The 15,337-nt window shown below is 51.6% G+C and overlaps 1 protein-coding gene across 3 annotated transcripts in view; it reads right to left on the minus strand.

Moving 5' to 3' along the window:
- Nucleotides 1-10,448: 10,448 nt before the first annotated feature.
- Nucleotides 10,449-15,337, minus strand: part of ACVR1B (activin A receptor type 1B) — a 38,280-nt gene continuing 33,391 nt past the window's right edge. For all 3 annotated transcript variants that reach the window (XM_074980134.1, XM_074980133.1, XM_074980136.1), the window contains exons 6-9: nucleotides 14,599-14,755; nucleotides 13,825-13,949; nucleotides 13,050-13,180; nucleotides 10,449-11,826 (exon numbers count right to left, since the gene is read on the minus strand). In XM_074980134.1, the coding sequence (XP_074836235.1) occupies nucleotides 11,701-11,826; nucleotides 13,050-13,180; nucleotides 13,825-13,949; nucleotides 14,599-14,755 (539 nt within the window). In that variant the 3' untranslated portion in view covers nucleotides 10,449-11,700. The remainder of the gene's footprint in view (nucleotides 11,827-13,049; nucleotides 13,181-13,824; nucleotides 13,950-14,598; nucleotides 14,756-15,337) is intronic.

Genomic DNA, 15,337 nt, shown 5'->3' on the forward strand with positions numbered 1-15,337 from the left:
ATGGGTGTGAGCTGCGTGCTCACATTAAATGAGTGTGTCCTGGCACACTCAGATACCCTCGTTCAGGGCTGCAGTCTGATGGTGACGCGCACGTGGAGATGGGCGTGAGCTGCGTGTTCACATTGAATGGGTGTGTCCTGGCATACTCAGATACCCTCGTTCAGGGTTGCAGTCTGATGGTGACGCGCACGTGGAGATGGGTGTGAGCAGTGTGCTCACATTGAATGGGTGTGTCCTGGCATACTCAGATACCCTCGTTCAGGGTTGCAGTCTGATGGTGACGCGCACGTGGAGATGGGTGTGAGCTGCATGTTCACATTGATTGGGTGTGTACTGGCACACTCAGATACCCTCGTTCAGGGCTGCAGTCTGATGGTGACATGCATGTGGAGACGGGTGTGAGCAGTGTGCTCACATTGAATGGGTGTGTACTAGCACACTCAGATACCCTCGTTCAGGGCTGCAGTTTGATGGTGACGCGCACGTGGAGATGGGTGTGAGCAGTGTGCTCACATTGAATGGGTGTGTCCTGGCATACTCAGATACTCTTGTTCAGGGTTGCAGTCTGATGGTGACATGCATGTGGACATGGGTGTGAGCAGTGTGCTCACATTGATTGGGTGTGTACTGGCACACTCAGATACCCTCGTTCAGGGCTGCAGTCTGACAGGGATGCACATGTGGAGACGGGTGTGAGCTGCATGTTCACATTGAATGGGTGTGTACTGGCACACTCAGATACCCTCGTTCAGGGCTGCAGTCTGATGGTGACATGCATGTGGAGATGGGTGTGAGCTGCATGTTCACATTGAATGGGTGTGTACTGGCACACTCAGATACCCTCGTTCAGGGCTGCAGTCTGACAGGGACGCACACGTGGAGACGGGTGTGAGCAGTGTGCTCACTTCGAATGGGTGTGTCCTGGCATACTCAGACACCCTCGTTCAGGGTTGCAGTCTGATGGGGACGCACACGTGGAGACGGGTGTGAGCAGTGTGCTCACATTGAATGGGTGTGTCCTGGCACACTCAGATACCCTCGTGCAGGGCTGCAGTCTGATGGGGACGCGCACATGGAGACGGGTGTGAGCTGCATGTTCACATTGAATGGGTGTGTACTGGCACACTCAGATACCCTCGTTCAGGGTTGCAGTCTGATGTTGACATGCATGTGGAGACGGGTGTGAGCAGTGTGCTCACATTGAATGGGTGTGTCCTGGCACACTCAGATACCCTCGTGCAGGGCTGCAGTCTGATGGGGACGCGCACATGGAGACGGGTGTGAGCTGCATGTTCACATTGAATGGGTGTGTACTGGCACACTCAGATACCCTCGTTCAGGGCTGCAGTCTGATGGTGACATGCATGTGGAGATGGGTGTGAGCTGCATGTTCACATTGAATGGGTGTGTCCTGGCACACTCAGATACCCTCGTTCAGGGCTGCAGTCTGACAGGGATGCACACGTGGAGACGGGTGTGAGCAGTGTGCTCACATTGAATGGGTGTGTCCTGGCACACTCAGATACCCTCGTTCAGGGCTGCAGTCTGACAGGGATGCACACGTGGAGACGGGTGTGAGCAGTGTGCTCACATTGAATGGGTGTGTCCTGGCACACTCAGATACCCTCGTTCAGGGCTGCAGTCTGATGGTGACATGCATGTGGAGATGGGTGTGAGCTGCATGTTCACATTGAATGGGTGTGTACTGGCACACTCAGATACCCTCGTTCAGGGCTGCAGTCTGACAGGGACGCACACGTGGAGACGGGTGTGAGCAGTGTGCTCACTTCGAATGGGTGTGTCCTGGCATACTCAGACACCCTCGTTCAGGGTTGCAGTCTGATGGGGACGCACACGTGGAGACGGGTGTGAGCAGTGTGCTCACATTGAATGGGTGTGTCCTGGCACACTCAGATACCCTCGTGCAGGGCTGCAGTCTGATGGGGACGCGCACATGGAGACGGGTGTGAGCTGCATGTTCACATTGAATGGGTGTGTACTGGCACACTCAGATACCCTCGTTCAGGGTTGCAGTCTGATGTTGACATGCATGTGGAGACGGGTGTGAGCAGTGTGCTCACATTGAATGGGTGTGTCCTGGCACACTCAGATACCCTCGTGCAGGGCTGCAGTCTGATGGGGACGCGCACATGGAGACGGGTGTGAGCTGCATGTTCACATTGAATGGGTGTGTACTGGCACACTCAGATACCCTCGTTCAGGGCTGCAGTCTGATGGTGACATGCATGTGGAGATGGGTGTGAGCTGCATGTTCACATTGAATGGGTGTGTCCTGGCACACTCAGATACCCTCGTTCAGGGCTGCAGTCTGACAGGGATGCACACGTGGAGACGGGTGTGAGCAGTGTGCTCACATTGAATGGGTGTGTCCTGGCACACTCAGATACCCTCGTTCAGGGCTGCAGTGTGACTGGACCACGCACAACTTACATCGTGCATGTAAATAAATACAGAGCAGTCTCCTCTGTCCTGGCCCCTGGTGTGGGGGAAGCTCGGCCGCAGGCGTGCGCCGCCCTCTTGTGTCCTCCTTGCACAACTGCAAAAGCTGCTTCCTGCCCACTGGCCCTGGTTTGTGTTCTGGGGGCCCCCAAAGGGGACCAGAGCTGAGCCTTGCCGCAGGATGTGAAGGAGAAAGCGGGAAGCTGATACAGCCCCTAAATTCCCCAACTTCCTGTTCCCCCAGTGCTGAGCCCCGAGCACAGAGGCTTTCATGGGCTTTGCACAGCTGATGATGGCTTGGTTAGCACCTCCCACCTTGCCGAATGAATGGGGAGCTGCGTGGCTGGGGAGGACACTGGGGATGCGGGTCTGGAGCTCGGTGGCGGTTGTTTCCCGTTTTGGCCCCTGCACTCTAGGAGCTGTACAAGCGGGAGCTCAGGTGCCCTGCCCTAGCAGCCTTACAAAGGTCTCCAGCCTGAAGCCGTGGGAGCAGGGAGGCCAGAAGGCAGGGGGTTCCCTCCGAAGGACTTACCCAAACCTGGCCCTCCCCGGGCTGACGAGTCGATGCCGGGAGAACACGCCAGAGTCCTGTGGCAGCTTACGGACGAGCATATGGCAGAGCTACTTATTCAGGTGCTTTAAAGTTGTTAGGGTTTAAGGCACCGCCTTGCCGGCTCTGCCAACACAGATGAACACAGCCTCCCTCTAGGAACCGCACCCCCCCATCTGGACATCCATAAAGACAAATGCAAAGTACGTCGCCTGGGAAGGGAAAGCCAAATGTGCAGCTGCAGCCTGGGGGGAGGACATGCGAGGCAGAAGCGCTGCTAGAAAGCAGCTGGGGCAGGGCCCAAGTCCCCACCCCTAGTAGCCTATGTGCAGGAGCCTGGGGTTACCCCCTGTGCTGGGGGTCACCCCCTGTGCTGGGGGTCCTGCCCTGCCCACACCCTGACCAGCCTGTCCAGGGATTACTTGGGGAGGACTTGGGTGGTGGACAGCAGCAGGGGGTCGCCTCCCCCTACCTTTCCTCCCACTGCAGCATGAGTGGCAGCCTGCTGAGCCCCACTTCTCCAGAGGCAGCTAGGAGGTCAACCTGCTGCCTGCGGAGGAGCAGGGCTCAGCAAGCGGGGCAAGTGCGATGAAGCAGGCTGGTGCTCACACTGTGGGGGGGAGCAGGCAGAGAACCCCCTACTTCTACCACTGCCTGCACCCTGCTCCAGGTAATCCTCCTCCCTCCTATGCAGAGGATGGCTGGGGCAGCTGCTACAGGGCCCCCAAAAGCACAGGCCTTAGGGCAGCCACCCCACCTCGTCCTATGGGTAGTGGCTCACAACGCAAATGAGTCAACAATGCTTTAGAAGGAACTTGGGCTAGAGGCAGTTACCGGGGGGCATGACAGAAAGCTGCAAATCATGACAGTGGGGTGAAGCACATCAGGAAGTGGTCCATACCCCATCACACATTACCCAACCCAGAGATCACCCAATGCCATCAATTGGCAGCTGGTTAAAAACAACCATAAGGAAAAAGCAGTCAAGCAGCACTTTAAAGACTAGCAAAATAATTTATTGGATGAGCTTTCGTGGGACAGACCCACTTCCTCAGACCAGAGCTGTTCTGGTTTGGCTCTGGTCTGAGGAAGTGGGTCTGTCCCACGAAAGCTCATCCAATAAATTATTTTGCTAGTCTTTAAAGTGCTGCTTGACTGCTTTGTTTTGATAGTATGTAGACTAGCATGGCTCCCTCTCTGTTACTATTCAACCATAAGGAAGTTCATCTTGCACACCACATGGGGAACCTGTGGAACTCACTGCCAGGGGATCTTGTGATGCCCTCGAGGCCAGGTCCTCCAATAGCTATTGGGCAAGATGGTCAGGGCCACAGCCCCAGTCTCTAACCAGAAGGTGGGACTGGAGCCCATGGGAGGGCTCACCCACCAACTGCTCTGGTCTGTCCAGTACCCCTGGTCTCTGGCACTGAACAGTGTCAGTACATGCTGGGCTATAGGGACCACTGGCCTGAGCCATTACTTTACCAGCCTCTAAGGCACCACACAACTCCTTGTAAGCCGCAAACGCATTCAGGTCTGTGACAAAGACGGACCCAGTGTGGCCAAGCCCGCCGGGGCAGGACAAGAAGGAATGGGCTTAATCTGCAGCAAGGGAGGTCTAGGTCAGATACTCGGGAAGACGTTTTACCTTGTCATGGGGTAGCTGAGGTCTGGCACAGGTGTCCAAGGGAGGGCTGGGAATCCTCACCCTTGGCGCTTTGTAAGAGCGGGTTGGACAAACACCTGCCGGGGCTGGTCCTTCTGCAGTGCACAGGGCTGGATTACTGACATCTAAAGAGCCTGAGGTTTCCATGACTCTGAGTCTAGGCCTCCAGTTCAGCTGCCGCAGCCCTGATTTTGACAGTTGTGTGGACAGGACTAAGACCAGCTGCTCTTTGGCGGTGGGGCCTGGCCTGACACACCTTGGGGAGCACACCCTCCACGTATGTGGGTTGGCTGCAGCAGCTGGCTTTAATTTTTAGCAAGGAACGAAGGGACGGCAGCGTGAGCTGCAGAACATTTCTCCATGGCAATGTGCACAAAAGCCACGTAGCCTGGGACAGCTGGCTGGCAGCTGAGGCAGATTTCACAACAGCTTGAGTCCAGCATGGCAGAAGCTGCTTTTGGAATGGTGCATGTTCTGGAAGGCTCCCTTGCTGGAATTGCCCTTTTGGGGGGTTGGGGGGCAGGGGCTGCTTCTCAACCTGCTGGTACCAAACAGAAAGAGTGGCTCCCAGAGAGGGTCAAGCCCCTCATCAGTTGGGGGTGGTAAACATAAAAAGTCCCCCCCCCCGGCTTTGGAATCTGGGGAGAGACCAGCTGGGTTCTTGTTGACACGGCAGCACCTGGACTTCAGGGCAGGCTCGACCCAGCTCCGAGCAGGAGGCGTTAAACGCTCCCTGCCCCAGAGAAGAGGTCGTTACATCACCAGCTCAGGCTGCCAACTCCTGGAGCTCCCAGAGCATCTTCTAGCACAGGATCGCTAAGCACTTCTAACAAGGTAACAAAGGCCACCTTTAGACAGAGCGTTATCATTGTAACTGGACTGTTACAACCCCCACGCCAGGGTGGAATCAAGGGATGTCAATACACAGGCACCCTGCACGGTAGGATAGCCCTGTTAACACAAAACGCCTGCTATACTGGTGCCCGCACAATGTGGGATTGTACTAAGCAGATAGCACCTGCATGCACAGCTAGAACTCTGGGTGGGTACAAAATTTGTACTTGCAGCCAGCTCAGCATGAAGTAACCACAGACAGCCACACCGACAGCCGTGGATGTAACGCGGATACAGTCTCTGCAAATTTACAGGGTTCTAGGCACAAAATGTCTCTCTGCACCCACATCCATAGCAGTGAGCTGCAGCCATCCACACCCCCATGCAGATACCAATGGATATAAAGTGGCTGCCTGTGGATTTGCAGGACTCTGTGCACAGTGTCCTGTGCCGGCAGAGGGCAGAGATGAGACATGTCTTCGTAAGGGGGCTGCAGAGATTGTTTCTATGAGGGTGTAGCCAAGGCCTCCTGCATCGAGCGAGAGGGGAACTGGGGTTTTAAGACATTCATCTGCTACCCACAGGCATTGTTGGCGTTCCCTGCGGTTACAGCCGTGCTGCAGGATCCTTCATACCGCACTGAAGCAGGCTGCGATTGGAGTGACAAAAATCAACCAGAAGTGAACTCTGTTGCTGTCAAGAATACACCACCCAGAGGCTGGTAAGAGGCTTATAAAAAGCTCAGGAGTTGATCTCGCTGTTAGAAGATGAGGCTTAGCAGCCTGTGATAACAGCACAGGGCACAGCCAAGATCTGGTCTTGATTATTACCTTAAGTTTTTAAAAAAAGATCCTGCATCATTTCAGTGTCAGGAATTGTTGAAATCGGTGGATGAAGTGGATAAAAGCACCGCAGAGAGCATGGCTGCCAAGGATAGGCATCTTGTAAAGAACGGATGGTGGTGTGGATTAAAATTGAAGAATCTAGGCCAGGACTCCTGGATCCTATGTACCTGCGTCCATAACAGACTTGTGCTGTGACCTCGGATAAGCTACAGCAGGCTGAGCCAGCGTGAGCCCCTGGCTGGCAGGACTAGGACAGAAATGCATCTCAGAGGCAGGGTTTAGTTGTAATTCAATGTGCAGGTCTACCAACAGGAGGCAGAAGAAGCCCTAAGCAAAAGGGGCCATTCAATCCCCAGGGGAAGCTTGCCCTGTAAATGTGCGTTGCTGGTGCAGAAAAACTGTGATGAGGTCAGTGCAGAGCATTGACATCGAGAGAAATCACAGCAGCTTTGGAGAACCAGATGAGGAGGAATCTGCCATCCTGAGATGGCCTAAATGTACTACAACCCGAGCCATTTCTCCAGCGCTAAGGAGCCTCCACGTCCCTTCAGGCTTATGGGGCCGTAGGCTGCATCAGCCCCTGCTCAGTGGTAGAGTTGCAGCCTGGCAGGCATCAGAGCTGGGGAGCCTCCCCCACCTACTCTTGGGGGCACTAGGCTGTGGAGCTATGATGTGGCACTACCCAGGGTGAACATCTTCCCCTCCCCATCCCCCTGTAACCAAATCACCACCTGGGCTTGCACTGCGACTCAGAGCAGCACCCTGAGTATGGGGTAGGGGTGCTAGAGAAAGGCTATTACAATTTAATAACCAGGGCCAAGCCCCTGTGGCAGCTTCCCCAGGGCTGAGGCCATTAGCCTGGTGCAAGGGCTACTCAAGGCCCCACGATGTTCTTTCACAACAAGCTCAGCCCGAAGGGGGGCTGGTCAGGAATTAGTTCAGGTACTTGGAACAGCAAATACAATTTGGGCCTCAAGTTTATTCCACCATGGATCTGTCAGCCAGGAAGGACAGGCTCATAAGCCTTCCTGGGAGCGGGGTTCTTATAAGCAACCCACGGGGCCACACCAGATACATCTGTCGCCACTTTTAACGTACGCCTGTACTAATCCAGCAGATGGGGTAAAGGGCTGGGACTGAAGGCTTGTGGTCCCAGTATTGGCACCCACTGTGCCTGCTTGGGGCAACCTGAGAGGTATTCCTTAAAGCCTGGGAGCCAAAGTTCACTACAGCCGTGGCTTCACTAGTGAGAAACAACTCCCGTGAAGGCAGCCCGTTAACCCGTTAGTGGTCCCAGGGAACCATCTTCCCTGGAAAAGAGAAAAAGTGATGACAACTATTATAAAGTTCTGTTGCCACTAAAGTCACAGAAGCCAAGACACGCCACCTTCACAGCACCACAGCCAGGTCAGGTTAGCGGTTCCCAAACTTTTAGTAAAAAGTGACCCACTCACTGCATTGTCTTGTGAGAGATCCACCAGGGTCCCCCTGGTGAGAGGGTGAGCGCAAAACCACAGGCCAGCACCTTTCCCTCCCACATCCTTCATCCCAGCCTGGTGCAGAGGAGCAGCATGCCCTGGTTGGGAAGGAGAGGGGACTGGAGAGCAAGCCTGCTCTGCACTCACCCTTATCCTGCAAGCTGGGCCTGACGCTCCACTCCAGGAGTTGTGACCTAGTGCATGAGGTCACAGCAGCGCCCATGCATGACAAAGGGAATCCAAACCTGAGTACCACCATCCCCCTGTGCATTAGGCCTATGGTGCGAGGAAATGGCCCTCTCTGGGACCCCCCTCAGCAGCACGTGGTTGCAAACCACTGGTTGGAAAACCCCAAGCCAGGTGCATTACCTATGCGTAACAGTGCTGAGACAGCCTCTAGCAGGACGAGGCTTGTGTGTCACTGGCTTCAGGAGAGAAGATCTGCCTTTAGTCCCACTGCTGACCAGCCAGGTACAATAAGCATGACCAGACTCACCTCTTAGAGCTGACAGTAGGAAGTGCCCAGGGTCATTCCAGGCAAGCTCCCAGGGCCAAGGCAGGGCCATCACTGCACCCAGCAGATTCTAGGATCTGGGCTGTTTTAAGTGTCCCCCAGCATTGGTGATTTCCTCTTTGCCCTCGGAGGCTGCTTCACACTGACCATCGCCCTCCTCTCCTGTTCTGGTTGGTTTCTCCAAAGTATCATCCTATTATTCCACTACCTTCCAGCTCCTCATCTGGAGACTGCTACTCTCAGTGGCCAGGGCTAACCCTTTGCAGGATACCCCAGGCGAGCTGGCTTTGAGATAAAGAACCCAACAGCTTGTTTGAATAAAACCAACTTTAATACTGTACAGCAGAAATTGGACAGCTTGTTCTTATATTAAACCCAAGATTTCCTATATTACAATGTATTTACATTTGCATACTGAAGAGGTAAAGTGTCTAAGTGGCTATTTTACAGTCCTTTTCTAATAAGACATACAAATAAAGGGCGCAGATAAGTACCCAGAAAGATCTGTTCTGAAGCCAGAGTACCATCCATTCATCTTGTATCAGAGACTAGAGGCACAAGCTGTAATCTGAACTCCTCCGCAATTTGATCCCATTGATCAAACTGAAACTCCTTCCCTGATTGAGCCAAATGCCTAACCCCACCCCCACGCCGCACATTTCAAATTGATACGCTCATCACCTGTCCCAAACTGTTTAGTCACTGTTTGCTGTTAAGACAGCTGGTGTGTTTCACTTCAGGCAAGACTGCATGTCAGTGCCAGGCAAAGTGATCCCTAGGTTTGCTACAAGGCAGCTAAGTAAGGTCTGCAGCCCTCTCTGGCAGGTGTGCATGGAAAAAAAGTGCTGTGTATATGCTACATGGTTATTCCCATCTCAGAGGGGCCAGCCAGGGTTTGACCACTCTGATCTGTACCCATAAACAAAGTGTTTCCAAACCCTTTCACTAAGGGGATGCTCCCTTCCGTCCAGACGTTTCGGGCCAGTACAGCTCAGGCATGTGCTGTTTGGTATGATACTGAGGCAGGTACATGTGTGGTTGCTGTCAGGGGTGGCGAGGGGCAGCATGGATCAACACAAGGAATTCAATTGCTGAATTAGTGTCCTAAGGAGTCTTTGGACAGCTAACAGAAGAGGAGAGCTTGTGTTCTGATGGGAGAGTTTCCTCAGCACTCCTGGGCCCCAGACGATAAGCCTTACTTACTAGCGTGATGGGCCTATGGCAGTTTGTGTCAGTCACTCAGATTTCCTCAGCAGCTCCTGCACAAGCCTCATCCTAAAGGTCCCACTACAGGAGCTGAAGAGTCTGGTAAGCATTTAAGGCACATCCCACCTTGGTTTCTCGATGCAAGGGCTTAGTAAGTGACAAGTTACATTGGAGGGGCAGTAATTTCTGGCTGAGACATAATCAGAACAAATCAGGAGAAGCTGTACATTCACCAACTACATATGCTGTTCCAAGAACCCAGATGCAGACAGGGAGGCAGTTCTGTCCTGCCTGTCACTTAAAAACAGTGAGAATGCAAGATGGCTCCAAAGACAAAGCAATAAAAGACTCCTCATTTGAGGGATATAGTCACAGATGGGATAGGAGGCCTGGGAAAGACACAGACAGTGAGAACAGAAAGTCCATTAAAAACCAACCACCACCTGTGAGCCAGAGAAGAGATGAAAGCTCACCTTACAGAACAGGCTCAAAGTTCGAGTAGAAAGTTCCAGTGTAAATTCAGCCATGTGCATTTGGATTTTTCTCCTTTTTTGCAGTGATTTCTTTACAAACAAAGAGGCTGAGAGGTAACTATAGATTGTTTCTCTTCTCTTATAAAAATTAACAATATTAAAAAAAGTTAAAATCCAGACCCTCCCAATCAAATAAAAAACAATCGAATGCACTCCAGTTAAAAGTTATGGCTTCAGAGTTACAAAGCGCAGACAATACCCGAATCCTCACATAAAACACCCCTGTAATGTTGCCTTCACTGCTGCGTTCAGTTCAGACAGGACTCAGCCCTGGGCTATTTCTAACATTCACTAGGCAAGTCAAATCAATTCTACTTCACCCTGATTGGTTATTCAATTACAGAAAGATTCATGCAGTTACCCCTCCCTCCCCACCCACCCAAAGAGTTATACACAGCTGCTTCCAGAATCGGCTATTTATAGATGTATATTTAAAAGACGGACACGTATTTCCAGTCCCAGACACCAACGGTCAGACCCTGCAGTGTGCTCCTTGAGTACTGCTGTTTCCACAGGCACGGAGCTCTTCACAGATCAGACTGTGAATGTGTGGCTCCAAGTTCTGATGTGCTCCTGACAAAGCACTTTGAGATCTCCCAGGGTTCTGTTTCAAAGAGGCAGATGTCCTGCCCGGTCCCTCTACCCAGAGGGAGCGCTGTCTCCCATCTTTCACAGACTCGTTTCATGTCTCCTTCGCATCCCTCCTGCAGACAGCTCCCCTAGCAGGACAATCCTTCCATACTACACACATTACAAACCAAGAGTGTTCAAAACAAAAGCTTAATTGCCAGGGACAAAAGTCAGCACCCTGTTTTAAAAAGGAGATGGATGGCAGTGAGGCAACTTGAGGAAAAGTTCCTGCAGCTGGGGTACGACTGGCAGGATAGAGCCCTGCTCTGGCAGAAAATAGCCTGTTCAATGAAGATAATGCTCACTACTGACAGGAAAGGCACCAGCACACGTAGCTCAGAAGAAGACACTAGAGTAGGACATGCACAGAACAACATGACTAGGAATGTGCAAGCCTACGAGCAGCTACTCTGCACATCTAAGAGGGGGCAGGACAGGCTCAGGGCACACATGGGTTGGCACATGCGCACGCGCACACACTCTCTCTCTCTCGCTCTCTCTCTCTCAGCCAGTCTGGCTTTTGGAAATTTTCAAGCTCAAAAAAAAAAGGAGAAATGGTTTTATGAACCTAATGCCTCTTCTGTGTGTACGTGCCAGTCCCTGAAAAACCTGCAGGTATGGCAATGCAACCTTCCGGCGCCCAGGCATGGAACCCTTTCCAGCAAATGTGCCCTATTCACTGGACTACACAGGGATCTCCATCAAAGAAACAAAAATTATAGTCGTGGCGAGATCCACCCACACAAACCCCTCTCAAGTTTCCATGCTGTCAGGAGATGGTTTCAAAAGGTTTCTGCTTGTTTCACACCCAAACCAGGAAGAGAACATTTCTTTTCATGGGCTATGTCCTCCCTGGCTAGCAGCCCCTGGATCATGCGGTCTGGTCGGTAGCAGTAGGTTGGGTAGAAACGCGAGGTAGGCCTCAATCATGTCTACTGTAGCATGGCAGCTTTTGTGCAGCTTCCTCCTGCTGCAATTCGCAGGCTACATCTTCACATCTTCCTGGATGCTGAGCTGCGAGAGTGTTTTCTTAATGCGGAGAGCAGTTAGCCGAGCTGCACCGTTGGCATACCAGCACTCACGCATCATCTTACCCATCACTCGTAATGCCTGGCCAGGAAACAGAGATACACATCAGTTCCTTCCCTTTCAGAGAGCTTCGTTCCTTCTGTGACCACTCAGCAGCTTAAAGCAGCGTGGGGCAACCTGTTAGGCTTCTACATGCCCACAAGACATTTTGTTGCACTGGGTTGCCAGATTCTGCTGGTTTCCATCTGTCTCTTTTTTCCCCTGCTGGTATTACTCATGTGACACATGAGAAGCAAGGGCACGTGAAGTGAGGCACATGCAACAATGACCGAGAGCTGGGCACTCCCAGTCAAAGCACTGCTACAGTTCAACAGGCGCATCTCACAATTCTAGGTACGCCAGCGCAGTTAGCAAAACTAGGACAACCCAGGCGACAGTCTTGGGTACAAACTTGCAGCCCCCTGGGATGAAGGAGGACCACTCGCACGACTAACCTGGGTTACTCATCACTGCTTTAAAGTGAATCCAATGCCCATGGAAGGTGCTGGCATAACTGTGCCAAGACTGAAGCCATCTGCTTATACCCAGCATGGGCAGCAGCAATGCAAGCTGCCCATGTTACCCTGCCAGCATACTTCAACTGTAACCTTCTACAGATGGGCCATACCCTCTACGAAGGGGATAACTCAGTCTCTTCATGGGCTGTCTGATTCTTGGCTGCTCCACCCGCAAGGGAATGCATTACTGTGGATTTTTGTACGCACATGGACCAAGAGGACCTGCACTAAGACCCAAATGTTTCACCCCATCTGCATAATGGTGACAGCAAATTGTTCCGAGTATTAGAGCGAGTTTGTACGCTGCTCTGCTAAAGTCAAGCAATAACAGGGAGATGTCTCACAGCCCGAACAGGTAACGAAGTTCACTCACTATTGAGTCCTGTGGAATTATTAACCACACATTGAATTTCCACAATACACACCACAGAAGGAGCACAATGGACTCAAAACCAGATGTGCCATCCAAGATCTGCAACTTTCTCCAACAGAGTGACTGCCTACTCCTAGCCTCAGATGGGACCCTCAGGTCTCCACGGTCACTTTCCCACCAGACCTCCCCATAGTGATTCTGTCTAGGGATCCCACACCCGCCCAGGAGGGACCAGTCACTCCTGGCTGGAGCAGGAAAATGCAGCCTCCTTCCTTACTGGATTTGGAACTCCATGCCCAGGACTGAATCTAATCTACCCAGTCAGCAGACAGTGCTTTTCCTTTAGGTTCAAAGGCGACTACAACAAATCCAACCTCGTAACTCTGCCACCAGTTAGGGATGTTGGGGCGCAGCTTCTGATCACACACAACCTTACGCATTTCCTCGATGGAGGGATCAGAGGGCACAAGGTCATAGTATGGGAGCTGATACTCCTCATGGATACCTAAACATGGGAAGGGAAAATGTTACTCACAGAGAATAGAATATCGCTACCACTTTCATCAGAGCCACAACACCTCTGGCCTGGCTAAAAGTGAGGCATCAGCAATTCAGGGAAGCAGAAGGCAGTTAACTGAACTGGGATTAGGCCAGGGGAATGGAGTTAACACCCCAGCTCTCCCAGGAAAAGGGGAAGGGAATATTTAATGACCACACTTGCTCAGGACTTCAGGGATACAAAAAAAGGGGCACTTCCAACAATAGAGTCCCCAGCCCTGCCTCCACCCACTGCTGTATACTAGGGGACTGGTTCAATGCTGATCCATAGGAAAGCCGCTTACAGATTAAATCAGCAGCACCACCTATTTGTTTAGCTTAAAATGTTGTGTCACCAACAGCATTGCTCCCGTGGTCTCTCTCACACGCCTGGTCCTGTAGCAGTGTTGAGTCTCCTCTTCCCCACTCTGCCACCATCTGCCTGGACCTACTCCGGGGTGAGATTACATGTACCCCCATAGTCCTGGGACCAACTGCCTGAAGTACAGGTTGTTCTCACCAAATTCTAGGCCTCAGTTAAGTCAAAGACAAGTTTGGGTAGTTGAAGTTGGCAGAGGGGGTGGCAAGGGGGAGAAGTGGAAAGCATATTACCTCCAGAACTGCATCTACGAGCAATCTCCCAATAGACAAGGCCCAGCGCATAGATATCAGCACATTTAAATGAATCAAAATGCTTCATGTTAATGGTTTCATCCAAAACCTCTGGAGCCATGTACCTGCAACAAAGGAAAACAAACAAACCCACAATGCCCTTGTCTCTAGCGGACCATCAGTGGTGACTTTGCCACGTTTTGTGTATAACATGTTACCAACAAAACAAAGCAGCAGAAATGTAGCACTTTAAAGACTCACAAAATGATTTATTCATTTATTCAAAGTTACCAATACAATGGATGCTATACAGAAACTAAGCAATGAGACTAATGCTGAGCCCAATGATCCAGATAGACGCAGTCACTGCATTAAGAAAAGAGAACACCACAAAACAAAAAAGCAAACAAACGAAAACTAAGCGGGGCAAGAACAGCCAGAGGTGCACTGAGGCAAAGACAGAAAGACTCAGAGGCCAGGATGGAGGTAAGGAAACCTCACAGGCGAGTTCCATGAAGCAAAGGCCATCTCACCAAACTCAGCCTTGGAAGGACATAAGCAGAGGGAGAAGGCAGTAGGCTGTGACTGCTCAAGTCCTCAAACCTGGATTCCTTATTCATATATAAAAAAGCCACTAACCCTCCTCCTTCACCACTCTGGAAAAGCTGCCGACTAAACTCTACTGCTGCCCAGTGAGGCTCAGCCCCTCTCTGTACCCTCATTTTTTGTTAGCACTGAACCAGGACCAGGAGAACAGTGGAGCACTCTCCCTACCGTTTGGTTCCAACCCTTTGATTGGGTGCAATATCAATGGTATCAGTAACAGAATCATGCCGGACTGCCAGCCCCAGGTCAGCAATAGCGCACATGCCGTTCTTCTTCACCAGGATGTTCTTCGATTTCAAGTCCCTGTGTGCAATGCCTGGTTTTCCTAGTGTAGCAAGATAAGAAGACAAAAGGAGATTTCTCTTCCTCTCACCTTACTGGGTCTGATCAGTATAGATGAGCTGCACGCACAAAATGGAGGGACTGAGGTGAGGTGGTCATCAAACTCAGAACAGATCTGAATGCACCCTCTGTATGCAGAGCGAGATCTGCAGCTTTATTCTTCCTTCAGGGTCAGACTAACCTCCGTACCAAGGAAAGATGCTGAACGGACTGAAGAGCATCCATTCACCCTTCAAGTGCTACTATTTAACCTGCACTAGACTTGCTGTGCCAGGTGCCCCTGCTCTGAAGAGGTTCAGCCTGTTTTGCCCCACTATCATCTACACTAACACCTTCTGTGCGCCCCACTCTCAACCAGTGCTAGTTTATTATTGGCATGTGTGATGTAGACATCTGTCTAAAAGAAGATGGACTTGACTTTTGCTCAATACCAAACTAGCCTAGATTCAGTCCCACTTCTAGATCTTTAAGGCACCTTTCCACTTTCAATTTTGGATTAAATTCCAGCTCTCTCAGCACAATGCACATGTGTGTCACACAAGCCCCATATTTTGGTCTTCACATT

This window comes from Carettochelys insculpta, chromosome 29, assembly GCF_033958435.1.
Source record: "Carettochelys insculpta isolate YL-2023 chromosome 29, ASM3395843v1, whole genome shotgun sequence".
In the NCBI taxonomy this organism is placed as follows: domain Eukaryota; kingdom Metazoa; phylum Chordata; order Testudines; family Carettochelyidae; genus Carettochelys; species Carettochelys insculpta.